A 17,801-nucleotide genomic window follows, 5' to 3' on the forward strand; every position below is an offset into this window, starting at 1 on the left:
ATTCCACACCCATTCTCCGCCCACGCCATGCTATCTCCCAAAAATATTTTTTTTAAAAAAGCACGCAATTAGCATGCACTAAGAGACAAACAACCGCAAGGGGGTGAATTCTATCTATCACGGCTAAGAAATCGGCACAGAAAAAACCCACTTAAGAATTGGTCTATAAGCTGCACCTAAATTTAAGTGTGGTTTATAGAACAGCACTTAAGCACCAGGGTCACGCATAAATTTAGGCACAACTATTTGCACCAGTGAAAATATGGTGGAACTGCCCCGTCTAAATCTACATGCAGAACTCCCCTTACTCTATAATTGCACATGTAACTCAAATCCACACACACACTCCATCCTGAAATGTCCATGACCCTCCCATTTCAGTGCCACCTTTTCCAGGACACAAGTAAAGTTTAAGTGCAAATCACATACCTAAATTTACGCACGTACATATTAATTGATTTCAATTAGCACCAATACTTGCTTGTTAAAAAGCCAATTATTGGTACTAATTGGCTTGTTCAATTAAATTGTGTGCAAATTGAGCACATGCCCAAATTTGCATGTGCAGGTTTTGGTGACTTTTATAGAATTAGTGGGAAACGCTTTAACCATTCTACATTTTGTGGTAGGCAAAGCATCAATAAAGAAGACCACAAGAGAATACGAAGAGAAACTTGCATCAGAGGCAAAAACTCATAGTAAAAACTTTTTCAGGCATATTAGTAGCAGAAAGCCTGTGAGGGAATCTGTGGGACCGTTAGAGCATCAAGGCATTCACAAGTGTATTGCAAAACACAGCAGCTAGCTTGAATTTTAAAGCTTCAAGGTTTGGGTATGCCAAACCTCTACTTATAAATCTCCACTGGTTACCCATTGAATCCCACTCAGTCTTCAAGTTACATTGTCTGGTGTTTTCAATTCTTCGTGGCTTAGCTCCTTTGTATATGCTACATATGAATATGTTATTAAGCAAGACCTATGCTTTGTAAATGGAGCCCTAAATAAATAACATACCATTAATTGCAATTAAAAATTAATCAAAATGCAGCCTTAATAAAAGTGTTTAAGCGATATAGCATGTAACTACAAGGGGGAGTATGCACATGGGAGCACTGAAGGGTCATAGTTGTGGCACCAAGCCACATGTGCATCTTATAGAGTACTAGCAGTTGTGCATGTTGCGTGGTGCCCATTTACACCAGCCATTGACCTGCATAAATAATCATGTCTAACATGTAGCATGCCAAAGCAGGTTTTCACTAGTATTCTATAACATCTTAGGTGCACCTAAGTGCCATTATAGAATTGAGGCTCATTGCACCCCATTGTGGTGCCTAATTCGAGGCACCAATTTATAGAATTTCCTTCTTTACGGTCATACAGTGTGTGCTCCATTCCTTTAACAAACCTTGTGTAACTGATGGGGTTGCTTAATATTTCTCTGAAAGGCTAACTTCTTAACAAAATGATCTCTTCTAGTGGAGAACAACAGAAGACCGGATTGGAAGAGTCTAAAGAACTTGATAACCTTGACACAGAGAAGTCCTTGTTTTTCTCTAACAAGGAAAATAGGTAAGCTGGATAATATTACATAATGATCTTTTCTTTATATGCCTCAGTTTTCCCTCATTAAGCTTCCTACCCTAGATGTTATGCCAAAAAGACAAATAGATTCCCTCACTTGCCAGGGGGTTTGGATGAAAATCTTCTGTGAGCTGATCCATAGGCACTGCTCCTTTTGTTAGCAGGGAGTCACCAAAGTAAGGGTAGATGTCTCCCTTTATTTGCCTGCCATTGAGTATCTTATCTTTGAAACCCTCTTGACCCACAGCATCCAGGCTGGCTCACCAAATTCACTTAAACCCTCTACATAAGTGCTGTGGGATAGAAACTGGAAAAATTAAAACTTGACTCAAAACTCTGGTTCAGAGGCTAGCATGATTTAGACATGAAATTTGAGTGAGCACTAATGAATATGCTAACATAGAGGGGCATAATCAAACGGCGCTGGCGAAATCAATCGCCGGCGATCTATTTTGGCGGCGCCGGAACCGTATTATCGAAAAAGATGGCCGGCCAACTTTTGTTTCGATAATACGGTTGGGGCCGACCAAATGCCACAGATCGCCGGGTTTGAGATGGCCGACTTTGTTTTTCAGCGATAATGGAAACTGGAACCGGCCATCTCAAACCTGGCCAAATCCAAGGCATTTGGCCATGGGAGGGGCCAGCATTCGTAGTGCACTGGTACTTCTGGATGTTTATATCTTGCTGATCAGTTATGTTATGACTTACTTGTTCAGGAGTGCTGTATTTTGTGATACTGTTTTGAGAAATGTTCAAGAAAGACTTCATACAAATGAAAAAAGTCCCTGCCGTGCATTTTCCCTTGATGGCCGTCCCTGACCTGCACTTCTCTTAATGGCTCTTTCTCCCTGAACACGGAAATCAAAAGTTTTTGCACACTGCTTTTTTTGTAGTAACAGTGGGATTTGAACCAGCCACCTCTGTATTACAAGACCAGTGATGTAACCATTTGGCCACAGCTCCACTTACTTGGGTGTCCCTCCCTTTTGATTATACCCCTCCAGGTCTCTCTCAGCCACTCACAGACAGCTTAACGCACTGTGATTGGCTGAGAGAGACCTGAAGGGGTATAATCAAAAGGGAGAGACAGCCAAGTAAGTGGAGCTATGGCCAAGTGGTTACATCATGGCTCTTGTAATGCAGAGGTGGCTGGTTCAAATCCTACTGTTACTACTAAAAAAAGCTGTGAGCAAAAACTGTTTTGATTTCCCTGTTCAGGGAGAAAGCCGGCTATTAAGGGAAGTGCACGTCAGGCCATCAAGGGAAAATGAACGGCAGGGACTTTTTTCATTTGTATGAAGTCTTTCTTGAACATTTCTCAAAACAGTATCACAAAATACAGCACTCCAGAACAAGTAAGTCATAACATAACTGATCAGCAAGATCCTTTTTTTTTTTTTACGAGCTGGCCGACTGGCTTCCCCTCCTAGGAAGGAAATGCTTTAAAGTTTTTTTTTTGGGTGGGAGGGGGTTGGTGACCACTGGAGGAGTATGGGAAGGTCATCCCCGATTCCTTCCGGTGGTCAGCTGGTCAGTTTGGGCATCATTTTGAGACTTGGTCGTGAAAATAAATAGACCAAGTAAAACCGGCCAAATGCTCGTCATCGCCGGTTTTCTTTTTTCCATTATCAGCTGAAGCTGGCCATCTCGTAAGCACGCCCACATCCCGCCTTCACTACCCTGCTGACACGCCCCCTTGAAGTTTAGCCGCCTCCGCGACGGAATGCCGGCGAGTGTGCACAAAAATCGGCTTTCGATTATACCGATTTGGCCGGTTTTAGGAGATGGCCGGCCATCTCCCGATTTGTGTCGGAGATCGCCGGCGATCTCTTTCGAAAATAAGCCTGATAGTAACATAGTAGATGACGGCAGAAAAAGACCTGGACGGTCCATCCAGTCTGCCCAAGAAGATAAATTCATGTGCTACTTTTTTATTTGTACTGTCCTCTTCAGGGCACAGACCGTATAAGTCTGGCCAGCCCTATCCCCGCCTCCCAACCTCCAACCCCGCCTCCCACCACCAGCTCTGGCACAGACCGTATAAGTCTGCCCAGCACTATCCCCGCGTCCCAACTACCAGTCCCGCCTCCCACCACCAGCTCTGGTACAGACCGTATAAGTCTGCCCAGCACTATCCCTGCCTCCCACCACCGGCTCTGGCACAGACCATATAAGTCTGCCCAGCACTATCCCCGCCGCCCAACCACCAGCCCCGGCACAGACCGTATAAGTCTGCCCAGCACTAGCCCTGCCTCCCAACCAGCTCTGCCACCCATTCTAGGCTAAGCTCCTGAGGATCCCTTCCTTCTGCACAGGATTCCTTTATGTTTATCCCATCATGTTTGAATTCCGTTACCGTTTTCATCTCCACCACCTCCCGCAATATAAAATATATCTATTTTTTCTAAAGAAATCAAGGCAATTAACTAAGGGGCTCTTTTACTAAAGCTTAGCATGTGCTAACGGAATTAGTGTGCACTAAATACTAAGAAGCATGTAGGTATAAAATGGGCTTCTAAGCACTTAGCATATGCTAATATTGTTAGTGCACGCTAAGCTTTAGTATTGTTCTAGAATGATAGGGAAAACAAAATTTGCACAATATAGTAATGTGTTACTACCAGTGGCGTTCCGAGGGGCGCTGACACCCGGGGCGGATCGCTGATGCGCCCCGCCCCCCCCCCGTGTAGCACAACACCCCCAAAGAAGAGACACCCCCCCACCGTGGCGAAGGAACCCCCCCTGTTCCAGGGCAGAGGGAGCATGGAAACCAACGACGCTGATCGGCGCGCGGCACCCCCCCAGCGGCATGCACCTGGGGCGGACCGCCCCCACCGCCCCCCCCCCTTGGTACGCCACTGGTTACTACTGAGGAATTTTCAAAAGGAGCTAGCTTGCTACAAAAAGACTAATCAATCAGCTAGGTCAAAGCCCTTGAAGTTAAAGTTGCCAGCTAAAGTTACCCTCAAATAAAATAAAGCCAGTGAATTTCAGGGTGTGCCTGGATGGAGGGTTAGGTTAGTGGAGAGTGTTGATTTCAACACATGGTCAGATAAATGTATGTGCTGCAGAAGTTGGCTTAAAGCTGGCCGGCCACTCTTCTTCCCAAAATATAGAAAGATCTCTAGTTCCCTGTAGGGATATGCATGGGTGGTGGTAGAGGTGTGGAACAATGTGTATATGGGGATGGAGGCCTAGCAATACCCTTCAAAGACAGTATCAGAATTCAAGAAAATACAGGAAAAGCATTGATGACTTGATGACTCCTATTCCTGTAGTTTAAAGGAAGCAAGAGTAAATCTTGAGGTCAAATAAAGTGTGTATTGTAACAGGAAGTAAAAATGTCAGAGAAGATCATTTATCTTCTGTCACAGACAATGTTTCTGTGTATATTTGTGAGCTGGATTGGCCAGTGTTGGAAACAGGATGCTGGACTTGATGGACCTTTGGTCTGTCCCAGTATGGCAATACTTATGTACTTAATCTACCTTCACTTTTTTACTGGAGTAGATCTCTGTCTTTTATTATTTTAGTACGGTTTTAACTTGTGAGAGTGTGCCTTTCTTATGCATAATGGAGTTCCTTTCTATATGTTTTTATTTTTCTTTTTTTACTGTAAACCTCTGGTGACCTGACCTCAGAAATGGCAGTATACGAAACTCTCGGAATAAAGATAAACATAAGGGGGATAGGATGACTTCCCTATGAGGAAAGACTAAAGCAGCTAGGGCTCTTCAGCTTTCCAAAAATACTAGGACTACGAGGCATGCAATGAAGCTACTAAGTAAGAAATTTAAAACAAACTGGAGAAAATATTTCTTTACTCAGCATGTAATTAAACTCTGTAATTCATTGCCAGAGAATGTGGTAAAAGCAGTTAGCTTAGCAGGGTTTAAAAAAGGTTTGGATAATTTTCTAAAAGTCCATAAGCCATTATTAAGAAGGAGTTGGGAAAAGTCACTGCTTATTTCTAGAATAATCAGCATAAGATCTGTTTTACTTTTCTGGGATCTTATCAGGCACTTGTGACCTGGACTGGCCACTGTTGGAAACAGGATACTGGGCTTGATGGACCTTTGGTCTGTCCCAGTATGGCAATTCTTATGTTCTTATTTGCAAACTAGTACTTCAAAAATCAGAAAAAGTTGCATATCTTTTGGGAATTGTGATGCTAGTGTCATTAACTGTAGTTCAGCAAACAACAAGCCACCATAAATTGTTCTTTTGTTTTCCCAGAAGAAATGATAAAGCAGTGAAACTAAAGGCAGATGAAAGCAGAACACACGTAGCCTTTATATTTACCCGGTGGAAGAAATTCTGGAGCGCCCCGGTCACTGTATTTTTGGGCAATGTTATCATGTATTTTGCTTTTCTGTTTTTATTTGCCTATGTCCTCTTGGTGGACTTTAAGCCCCCTCCACCAGAAGGTCCATCTGTGAAGGAGATTGTACTTTACTTTTGGGTCTTCACTTTGGTTTTGGAAGAAATTCGTCAGGTCAGTAATATGTATTTTAACTGTACAAGGATACAAGTGAAAGAGCTTCCTTCCCTGATGATATTTTAAGGAATTTAGGGGGAAATTATCAAGGTGTAGTAAAAGGTGAACTTCTTCTGCACTTTGATTTACCACAGTAGTCTCCAACTTATGGGATCACAGCCTCATAGGTTGTTGATTCCTGTGAGAAATGAATAATGCTGCTTGCAAGCAATGTTATTCCTGCAGCCCAGGAACATTGGGTCTCAAAGCTGTGGTCCAATGCTCTTGGGCTGCATCTTAAAGGGGCCAAGGTGCTGTCCTTTCCACCCCTCATCAGAACCCACACTCCCCAATCAAGCCACTCATGCTTCTGATCATCCTCACCCCTGATAAGAATTTCTACCCCAATCTAAATCAGTACTCCCTAAAGGCCCTTCCCAACGCACCTGGTGGCCTACCAGCATATACATGGTGATCTCCAGTCACGCCTGCACTTGCTGGCACCATTTGTCAATATGTAACACCAGGTATATGTAGGTAGGCCCCCGTGTGTGTGTGTTCGGGGTGGGTGGGGCAGTACCGCAGCCCTTTAAAAAAAAGGTCTGGGAGAACAGGGTCACAACTGAGGCCTGATGCTCCCAGGATAGTAACATTTTTCCAGCTATAATGCAACATGTGGTGTTCACCACAAGTCATTACATAGTAATTGCTGCTTCATATGCATTTGTATGTCTTATATCTCATTACTATGTATCCCATGGTGATTTGGTTATAGCTGTATTAGGGTACTCTAGCGTGTGTTAGTGCCTTTTAACACACATTAAAATGGGACATAGAGAGCCCTAACACACATTGATAACTTCCCCCCTTAGTTATCATACTTACTTTTTAAACAAACCTATGACTACATATTTTGAAACTGACAGCTTACAGGCATGCTTTATCTTGCTTCTATCTATCTATCTATCTATCTATGGTATAAAACCAACATTATTAACATTCCATTTTTATTAATTTTAAGAGTTTTTTCACGGATGAAGACAGCAATTTAGTGAAAAAATTTAAAATTTATGTGGAAGACAACTGGAATAAATGTGACATGGCTGCCATACTCCTGTTTATCATTGGAGTAACCGTCAGGTTTGTATCTTATCAAGAGACATTGGTTTCATGGAAGCAGCTAACAGCTATGCCATCTGAGCACAAGGCTTGACATGGCACCAGACTGCGGGAGTCAGAATGTTCTGCTGGAAGCAGTGGTATAGTTGACTGACGTATACATATGTTTCCTGCTACATTGCTATCAACCTTCTTTTATTCTCTTGTCTCCCAGTTACTTGCTTGTATCTTTTCATCATCTCCTCCATCCTGGTCAGTATTTAAGGTATTGGTCTTCATTTTTTCCAGTGGGGGGCCACTTTGGGAAAAAAACACCTCAATGTGAGAATCATGATCATCATCGGGCAACGTAACCTCCCCATTCAATGACACAATAGGCTTGGTGGGCTCCCCTTTTAATGATGTGGTCAGCCTGGCTGCTTATGTACATTTACACATATGGATGGTTACCTTACACACCATTACTATGTAAATGTCATTTTTACATATATTTTTTTACTTATTTTATTTTTTTATATATATATATATTTCTATATATATAATTTCTCAAGTACAAATATATTTCTGTAGACAGGACCTGCACACCTGGGAATGGACTATCCTTCTGCACCAGGGATATGTCTCCAGGTTCTGCCCGGGAAGGAAAGCATACGACAGCTGTTGTGGTTGGTGATTCAATCATTAGGTATATAGATAGCTGGGTGGCTGGTGGACGGGAGGATCGCCTGGTGACTTGCCCTGCCTGGTGCGAAGGTGGCGGACCTCATGCGTCACCTAGACAGGATTTTAGATAGTGCTGGGGAGGAGCCGGCTGTCTTGGTACATGTGGGTACCAATGACGTAGGAAAATGTGGGAGAGAGGTTCTGGAAGCCAAATTTAGGCTTTTAGGAAGAAAGCTCAAATCCAGATCCTCTAGGGTGGCATTTTTTGAAATAGTTCCCGTTCCACGCGCAGGGCCTAAGAGACAGACAGTGCTCCGGAGTCTTAATGCGTGGATGAGACAATGGTGCAAGGACGAGGGTTTTAGATTTGTTAGGAACTGGGCGACATTCTGGGGAAAAGGAAACCTATTCAGAAAGGATGGGCTCCACCTTAACTGGGATGGGACCAGGCTGCTGGTATCAACATTTAAAAAAAGAGATAGAGCTGCTTTTAAACTAGGAACGTGGGGAAGGCCGACAGTTGCACAGGAGCGTATGGTTCGGAATAAGGTATCTTGCAAGGATATCGCCCAGACAGGGAAGACAGGGTTTATTGATAGTGAGTATGAAAAAGAGACTGTAGTAGATTCACTGTTCATAAATAAAAACAATAAAACCCAGGCAAAAAAATAGCAAATTAGTACTGACAAGTGAACAACATGCTGTAATAAGGAATAACAAGCCTAGCTTGAAGTGCCTATATGTAAATGCTAGTAGCCTTAGACATAAGATGGGAGAATTGGAATATATTGCACTGAATGAAGAATTAGACATAATAGGCATCTCTGAGACCTGATGGAAGGAGGATAACCAGTGGGACACTGATTATATCATAGTGATAGGGTGGACCGGAATGGGGGAGAAGTAGCACTGTATGTTAATGAGAGCCTTGGGTCAAATGGATTGGAAATTCTGCGGGAAACAAAAGATCTCTTGGAATCATTGTGGATCGAGATTCCAAGTGTTAAGGGGAAAAGGACGGTTATAGGGGTGTACTACCGACCGCCTGACCAGGATGAGCAGACGGATGCAGTCATGTTAAAGGAAATTAGTGAGGCAAATAAAATAGGCAACGCAATAATAATGGGTGATTTTAATTACCCCCATATAGACAGGGTTAATGTAACATCGGGGCACGCTAGGGAGGTAAACTTCCTTGATGAAATAAAGGACAGCTTTATGGAGCAGGTACAAGAGCCGACAAGAGAAGGAAAAATTCTAGACTTAATCATTTGTGGAGCGCATGATCTGGTATGGGAGGTAACGGTCCGGGGGTCGCTTGACAACAGTGATCATAACATGATCAATTTTGACATTCGCTTTCAAAAAGGTAAACACAGGAAGTCAAATATGTTAGCGTTTAACTTTAAAAAAGGAAGCTATGATAAAATGAGAAGAATGGTAGAAAAAAAACTTAGAGGAGTGACTGAGAGGGTAGGAAACCTACAACAGGCATGGATGCTGTTCAAAAACACCGTCCTGGAGGCCCAGGCCAAAAATATTCCACGTATCAGAAAAGGAGAACGGAAAACCAAATGACAGCCGGCATGGTTAAAAAGTGAGGTAAAGGAGGCTATTGGAGCTAAAAAGGAATCCTTCAGAAAATGGAAGAAGGAACCGAATGAAGAAAATAAGAAGCGGCATAAGGAATGCCAAGTCAGATGCAAAGCACTGATAAGAAAGGCAAAGAGGAAATCAAAGAGAGATTTTGAAAGAAAGATAGCGTTAGAGGCGAAAACTGAGGAAACTGGCAAAAGAATCGGTTGGCCCGCTGGATGACTGGGGTGTAAAAGGGGCGATCAAGGAAGACAAAGAAATAGCAGAAAAACTAAATGAGTTCTTTGCTTCAGTCTTCACCGAGGAAGATTTGGGTGGGATACTGGTGCCGGACAGGGTATTCAAAGCTGAAGAATTGGAAAAACTTAATGAAATATCTGTAAACCTGGAAGACGTAATGGAGCAGTTCTGCAAACTGAAGAGTAGCAAATCTCTTGGACCGGATGGTATTCATCCCAGGTTACTGATAGAACTAAAAAAATGAGCTGGCAGAGCTACTGTTATTGATTTGTAATTTATCCTTAAAATTGAGCGTGGTACCGTGAAGATTAGAGGGTGGCCAATGTAACGCCGATATTTTAAAAAGATTCCAGAGGAGACCCGGGAAATTATAGACCGGTGAGTCTGACGTCGGTGCCGGGCAAAATGGTAGAGACTATTATCAAGAACAAAATTACAAAGCACATTCAAAAGCATGGACTAATGGGACAAAGTCAACATGGATTTAGTGAAGGGAAGTCTTGCCTCACCAATCTGCTGCATTTCTTTGAAGGAGTAAATGAACATGTGGACAAAGGTGAGCCGGTTAATATTGTGTATCTAGATTTTCAGAAGGCGTTTAATAAAGTCCCTCATGAAAGACTACAGAGGAAATTAGAGGGACATGGGATCGGAGGTAGTGTCTTACTGTGGATTAAAAACTGGTTGAAAGATAGGAAACAGAGTAGGATTAAAAGGTCAATATTCGCAATAGAGAAGGGTAGTTAGTGGGGTCCCTCAGGGATCTGTGCTGGGACCTCTGCTTTTTAACATATTCATAAATGACCTTGAGATGGGGGTAACTAATGAGGTAATCAAATTTGCCGATGACACAAAGTTATTCAAAGTCGTCAAATCGCAGGAAGATTGTGAAAAACTACAAGAGGACCTTACGAGACTGGGCGTCTAAATGGCAGATGACGTTTAATGTGAACAAGTGCAAAGTGATGCATGTGGGAAAGAGGAACCCAAACTATAACTATGTCATGCAAGGTTCAGCGTTGGGAGTCACGGACCAAGAAAGGGATCTAGGTGTCATCATTGATGATACGTTGAAAACTTCTGCTCAATGTGCTGCTGCGGCTAGGAAAGCAAATAGAATGTTGGGTATCATTAGGAAAGGGATTGAAAACAAAAATAAGGATATTATTCTGCCATTGTATCGCTCCATGGTGCGACCGCACCTCGAGTATTGTGTTCAATTCTGGTCACCGCACCTCAAAAAAGATATAGTGGAATTGGAAAAGGTGCAGAGAAGGGCGACAAAGATGATACCGGGGATGGGACGACTTCCCTATGAGGAAAGGCTGAAGAGGCTGGGGCTCTTCAGTTTGGAGAAGAGGCGACTGAGGGGAGATATGATAGAGGTCTATAAGATAATGAGTGGAATGGAACGGGTCGATGTGGAGCGTCTGTTTACGCTTTCGAAAAATACTAGGACAAGGGGGCATGCAATGAAGCTGCAGTGTGGTAAATTTAAAATGAATCGGAGGAAATTTTTCTTCACTCAACGCGTAGTTAAACTCTGGAATTCGCTGCCGGAAAAAGTGGTTAAGGCGGACTTCAAAAAAAGGTTGGATGGCTTCCTTTAGGAAAAGGCAATAGAATGTTATTGAATGGACGAGGGAATAATACACTATTTCTAGGAGGGGCGGGATAAATTGCTTGTTCTTTTGGCCGCTGTCAGTGACAGGGTGCTGGGCTCGATGGACCCTTGGTCTGTCCCAGCACGGCGATGCTTATGCTTACATTTCATAGCAAGTTTGCTCAAGATTTCAATGCTATACGTAAGTCATAAACATAGACATCTATTAATGTTCAATACTACATGTGTTTTCTGTTATACATCTTGTTTTTGTCAGTATTTTACTATCACACATTGTTTTTATTTGTAGACTCCTGATATAGGCCCTCTGGCCGAAACACAACGTTGTGTCGAGTCATTTTGTTGTTTAATAAACTTTGCTTCATTTTCACTACTGTTGTGGTCCAGTCTCTGGGAACCCTGGTTTTTATTCCCACTTCATTTTGTTCATTAGTTTTAGAGTGACTTGTGCAACTAAAACAAAGTTACTTCCCTACACTCTCTTTCTCCCTAAATCTATATCCTCCAACACATTCTCTGTCCATGTCCCCCAGCCAGTCACCCCCCCCCCCCATATGCTCTCCCCAGCTCCTCTCCACTACACGTTTCTTCAACCAGTTTCTGTTCCCATTCCCACTAGTCAGCCTTCACAATCCTGTGTTTACCCTCAAGCCCTTCAAGCTGGCCCTCATGCAAGTTTTTTAATCCCCCATATTTTTTCTGTTGAGGCTTTTTTTTTAAACCTTTGGAGCAGTTATGCTATTCTCTTCCAGCACCATATGACACTTCAATGAGTTTGAACTGAATGGTGCCCTGATTCTTTCACTGCTCTTTCAGTCTCATGAGAAAAATGTGGGAGTTTAAGAAGTACACTGTTCAAACTCAGAGAGAGCTACATGGCACATGTAGAAAACAGAACAAATGTTATGGAGGTAGTGCCAATAGCAAGTCTTGGAATACGGTGTTTGAAAGAAGAGGCTGGAGGCCACACTTAGGGTCACTGGGGGCCACCATTGGCCCCTAGGTCTTGCAATGAATACTAGATAGGGCAAGTCTTTTCTAATATAATTTTATCCTTTAGATAATGTCAACTAAAAAGAACATTTAACCCACCAGTTTCTGCCTCCTTTTTTGGACTTTCAGCTTAATTCAACAAGGACTGGGATCTGGCACCCTGAGCCTTCATTTGTAATTAGTGAGGGATCTTTTCCCTATTTGATATCCACTCCAACTTATGTTTAATCATTTTTATTATCAACAAATGCTTTATAATACATCACAGGCGTGAAATAAAACTTGCAAACCAGATCAGCCATGTTGAATTTTACATTTAACAAATAGCATTACAACCCCAAACCCTAAACAGAGTAACTCCCCCCTCTCCCCCTAGTCCCCCCCCCCCCTTGTGAGTCATTCAAATGTTCAAAATATAACTTCTCGCTCTTGAGGGCATAGTCAGCCACAAAGGTTCCCACAGTTTGCGGAACTCCTCTCCCTCGGTGCTGTCCAATACTCGCACCCTACATCTATTGAGCTTCATTTGCTGTATCATCAGAGCACGCCAACATGACAGAGGTGGCCTCACCTCTGACTGCCAGGATTTCAGAATTGTGAAGATCCCAAATAGTATCGCCCACTGCACATATCTCTTAAACCCCTGTGGTGGCATCTCTGTAAATTTATAGGTATAAATTAAAATCAGAGGGTCGCACACTAAAGAGCACCCCCATTGTGTGTGTAAGGATTGAAGGACCTCCCCCCAAAATTGCTGTACCAGCGGGCAAAGCCAAAACATATGTCCAAGCGTGGCTGATCCACTCCCACACCTTGTACAAGTCCCATCACATGATTCAATTATACGAGCTACTCTCTTTGGTGCCAAATAAGTCCTCATGAAGAATCTATATAACTTCTCACACTGCGGGACTGACAGGTGTAGTTGATAAATTTTCCCTATGAATTTCTTACATATATCAGGTGTAAGTGTGCAACCCAATTCCTCCGACCAACTTCTAGCCAACCGCATATAGTCTATTTCTTGGGTAGTATCTTTAAGCTGTTGGTGATGGAACCGCAGGGGGACAGATACCTGTGCCCCAAGAGAATAATTCTCTGTGAGTATATCTACTATGTCTTCTGTAAGGTCTGACCACAAGAGGGAAGACACATAATGTTTCAATTGTGTATAAGCAAAGTAGTGTGTGCCAGAAATGCCAAACTCTGTTGTTAGTGCAGCAAGTGTTTTAAGCTGCCCCTCTTCACTAACTACCTGGGACAAATAAACGACTCCTCTGTTCCTCCACTGACTAAAAACACTAGCACCCAGCCCCGGAGGAAACTCTGGATTGTTGCAAATGGAAAGCAGTGGTGTAACTTTGGCGTTAAAATTATGTCTCCGACACACCCACCTCCAGGTAGCTCTGAGTGAGCGCAATAAGGGATGTCTTTGATATGCTTGTGGTGGTAGGTAACCCGTGTGCAGAAGACAACTAAAGTGTGTCCTGGGGAAAATTGACGTCTCTGCCACAGTATTGGAGAACTTCTGATCCCCGAAACCAATCGTTGATGTGCCGCATTGCACATGCTATCGAAAGGTTCCATAAACTCAAGAACCTCATCCTGCCCTGTTCCTTTGGTGTGAGGATCACTGATAAAGGCAGTCTGGGATGTTTACCCCGCCAGAGAAAATTCTGTGTGAGCCTATTTAAAACCCGTTCCTCCTTCCCCTTCAAAAACAGTGGAAGCTGCTGAAAAAGGTAAAGCCACCTCGGGGCCATAAGCATGTTAAAGAGTGCAATCCGCCCCCATAGAGAGAGTGGAAGAGCTTGCCACAGCGTCAATTTGAGTTTCATACTTTCCATCATTGGGCCAATATTGAGTTTATATAGCGCCGACAGTTCCCGTGGAATTAATATTCCTAGATATTTTAGTTCTGTGTCTGCCCATCGTAGCGGAAAGCTCCCCTGTCAAGTATGTTGCAACCTAGTATCCAAGGCCAGTGCGCATGACTTCTGAAGGTTCAGCGAAAACCCCGATAAAGCCCCATATTGCCTCACAATACCTAGAGTATGTTGTAAAGACGCTTGGGGCTCCCTCAGGACCAACAGAATGTCATCCACATAAGCCAGTGTTTTCACCTCCTCACCAGCAATGTTCACCCCCTTATTTTCTCTTGCACTATTCAAAGCCTGTATCAAGGGTTCCAAGGAAAGATCAAATAAGAAGGGCGACAGGGGACACCCTTGTCTTGTTCCCCTGCCAACCGGGAACCAATCAGATCTCCCCCCATTTGCTACTATTTGTGCACCTAGCCCTTCATATAGTGCTCTTATAGGACGAATAAATCCCTCCGGAAACTCCATCCACTCTAGCACCCGAAGCAAATATCTCCAATCCACATGGTCAAATGCCTTTGCTGCATCTAGGCTAACTAACATAGCAGGTTCTTTTTGACCAGTGCATTGGGCCATGGCTAAGAGGATTCTCCGCACATGCAAAACAGAATGATGTTTGGGGATGAACCCCACCTGTGCTGGACTTATGAGGTCCGAAATATTCGCTGCTAATCTATTAGCCAGGATCTTTGCTAGAAGTTTGATGTCTACATTAATAAGAGAGTTGGGGCAATAGGAATCGGGGTCTTCTGCCGGCTTGCCCTGTTTGAGTATTTTTTTTAGTTACATTTGTACCCTGCGCTTTCCCACTCATGGCAGGCTCAATGCGGTGGGCAATGGAGGGTTATGTGACTTGCCCATAGTCACAAGGAGCTGCCTGTGCTAGGAATTGAACTCACTTCCTCAGGACCAAAGTCAGGACCCTAACCACTAGGCCACTCCTCCACTTGTAGTGTAATCAGAGCTGTGTTTTCGTGCTGTGGGAGCTTCCCATCATCTATCACCGCCTGATAGTAATCCATTAAGGGTGAAACAATGGACAACTGTAATGTTTTGTAAAATTCCCCGGAGAATCCATCTATCCCCGGGACTGATCCCAACTTGAGGCCACGAATAGCGTTTTGGAGCTCTTTTAACTGCAGGGGCAGTTCCAAGGAGTCGCGAGTCCCCCCGTCTAACCGGGGCATCCCCGAAGTGGACAGGAACTTGTCCACTTCCTCCACGGATGGTGGGCCGGTAGAGGTATATACGTTTCTAAAGTGGTTCTGTAACAAACTCAGTAACTCATTGGTTCTATTGTGCATATTCCCTTGTGCGTCCTTCAGTGCAGTAATAGTGCGATTTCCAGTCGGGGGGCTAACCATCTTGGCCAACAGTCCTCCCTGTCTATTCCCATATTTATGCAATCTAAATTTCTGGTATGTGATGTTCTTTTGTGTTTGTTCTTGTATTAGGGAATTTATGGTAGCCTGCAACGCTTCATAATTATCTCTATGTGTTTGTGTGGGGGAGGTTATAAGTTTGCGCTTGGCTTTGTTCAATTGCCCTGTCAAATTAATGATACTAGCGGCCACTTTTTTCTTCCTGGCCGCCATGTAGGAGATAACCTCTCCCCTCATTACTGCCTTTGCAGTACACCAGTATAAAACCGGGTCACTTCTATGTTGCTGATTGTGGGAAGAGAACTCCTCCCATTTTTGCTGTAAAAAGCTGGTAAAATCTACATCTTTCACTAAATATCCAGGAAATCTCCAATGTTTTGTCGTGTGATTCCCCCCACCTATATCTACAGTAATCTTCATCGGAGAATGGTCTGAGATTATAATTTGTTCTATGGAGGCTTTTAGGGCACATGGGAATAAGGATGCCGAAATAAAAATGTAATCTAAGCGCACCCATGTCCCATGTGCACGGGATCTATGTGTGAAATCCCTGCCCTCCGGATGTAGAGCTCTCCATGTGTCTATTAACCCAAGCGAGGTCGTGAAAGATGACAGTATATCCTGCCCCTTTCTATTGTCTGCCCTCATGTTCCTCTTCCCCATACAATCCACCTCATTGTCCATTATTGCATTCATGTCTCCTGCAAGAATTATCTCCTTTTCTCGAAACGGGAGGAGGGCCCACATCAATTCAGGAAAAAATTCTGGTGTTTGAGGAGTGGGAGCATATATTGACAACAAGTACAGTTCCTTTCCCTGAATATTCAGTCTTACCATCAAATAACCCCCCATCATCATCTTTTAACACAGTTTCTGATGAGTACACTAAATGCTTACGATATAGTATTGCTACCCCCCCTCTTCTCCGACCTGAGGATACATAGAGGGGCATAATCGAACGCGAACGCCCATCTTCATAGGCGTCTATCTCCGAGAACGGGTACGTGAAGGGGCGGGACAAACCATATTTTCGAAAAAAATGGCTGCCCATCTTTTTTCTGATAATACGGTTTGTGCCAGCCAAATGCATCGGATTTGTGCGGGTTTGAGCTGGGCGGTTTCGTTTTTCAGCGATAATGGAAAACGAAGGTGCCCAGCTCAAAAACGAACAACTCCAAGGCATTGGGTCGTGGGAGTGGCCAGGATTCATAGTGCACTGGTCCCCCTCACATGCCAGGACACCAACCGGGCACCCTAGGGGGCACTTTTACAAATTAACAAAAAAACAGTAAAAGAGCTCCCAGGTGCATAGCACCCTTCCCTTGTGTGTTGAGCCCCCCATATCCCCCCCAAACCCACTGCCCACAAGTCTACACCATTACCATAGCCCTAAGGAGTAAAGGGGGGCACCTAGATGTGGGTACAGTGGGTTTTGGTTTTTTTTGGAGGGCTCAGCATTAACCAGCACAAGTGTAACAGGTAGGGGGGGATAGGCCTGGGTCCGCCTGTCTGAAGTCCACTGCACCCAGTCCACTGCACCCACTAACAACTGCTCCAGGGACCTGCATACTGCTGTGATGAAGCTGGGTATGACATTTGAGGCTAGCAAGGCTGGGAATAAAAGTTTTTAAAGTTGTTTTTTTTTGGTGGGAGAGGGTTAGTGACCACTGGGGGAGTCAGGGGAGGTCATCCCCAATTCCCTCCAGTGGTCATCTGGTCATTTAGGGCACTTTTTTGGGACTTGTTTGTGAAAAAAAAAGGGTCCAAAAAAAGTGACCTAAATTCTCGCTAAAAACGGCTATTTTTTTTCATTATCGGCGAAAGCCACACATTTCTGTTTGGCCGATAACCACACCCCAGTCCCGCCTTCACCACGCCTCCGACACGCCCCCGTCAACTTTGGCCGTTTCCGTGACACAGTGCAGTTGAAGATGCCCAAAATCGGCTTTCAATTATACCGATTTGGGCGCCCATGGGAGAAAGACGCCCATCTCCCGATTTGGGTCGAAATTGTTGGAATGTAATTGTATTTTACATGCATTGCCTGTCACCTATTATTTCTCTGTGATTACTCTGTGACCTCTGATGTGAATTACTTAGAGAGGTCACACAGCTATGCAACTTCCTGTGGGGGTCAGACACAGTAGATGCAGCAGATGCAGCACATGGAGCACATGGAGCTCATGATCTCTCCTAACCTGAGAGGATCTATGGTGGTGTGAGCATCCATTACCATCTAA

At 43.8% G+C, this 17,801-nt stretch overlaps 1 protein-coding gene across 1 annotated transcript in view; it reads left to right on the plus strand.

The window, feature by feature from the left end:
- Window positions 1-17,801, plus strand: part of TRPM5 (transient receptor potential cation channel subfamily M member 5) — a 267,814-nt gene that overhangs the window by 132,189 nt on the left and 117,824 nt on the right. Inside the window, exons 14-16 of the mRNA XM_030201129.1 lie at window positions 1,480-1,572; window positions 5,824-6,082; window positions 7,086-7,204. Coding sequence (XP_030056989.1) covers window positions 1,480-1,572; window positions 5,824-6,082; window positions 7,086-7,204 — 471 coding nt within the window. The remainder of the gene's footprint in view (window positions 1-1,479; window positions 1,573-5,823; window positions 6,083-7,085; window positions 7,205-17,801) is intronic.

The sequence above is a fragment of the Microcaecilia unicolor genome, chromosome 4, assembly GCF_901765095.1.
Source record: "Microcaecilia unicolor chromosome 4, aMicUni1.1, whole genome shotgun sequence".
Taxonomy (NCBI): domain Eukaryota; kingdom Metazoa; phylum Chordata; class Amphibia; order Gymnophiona; family Siphonopidae; genus Microcaecilia; species Microcaecilia unicolor.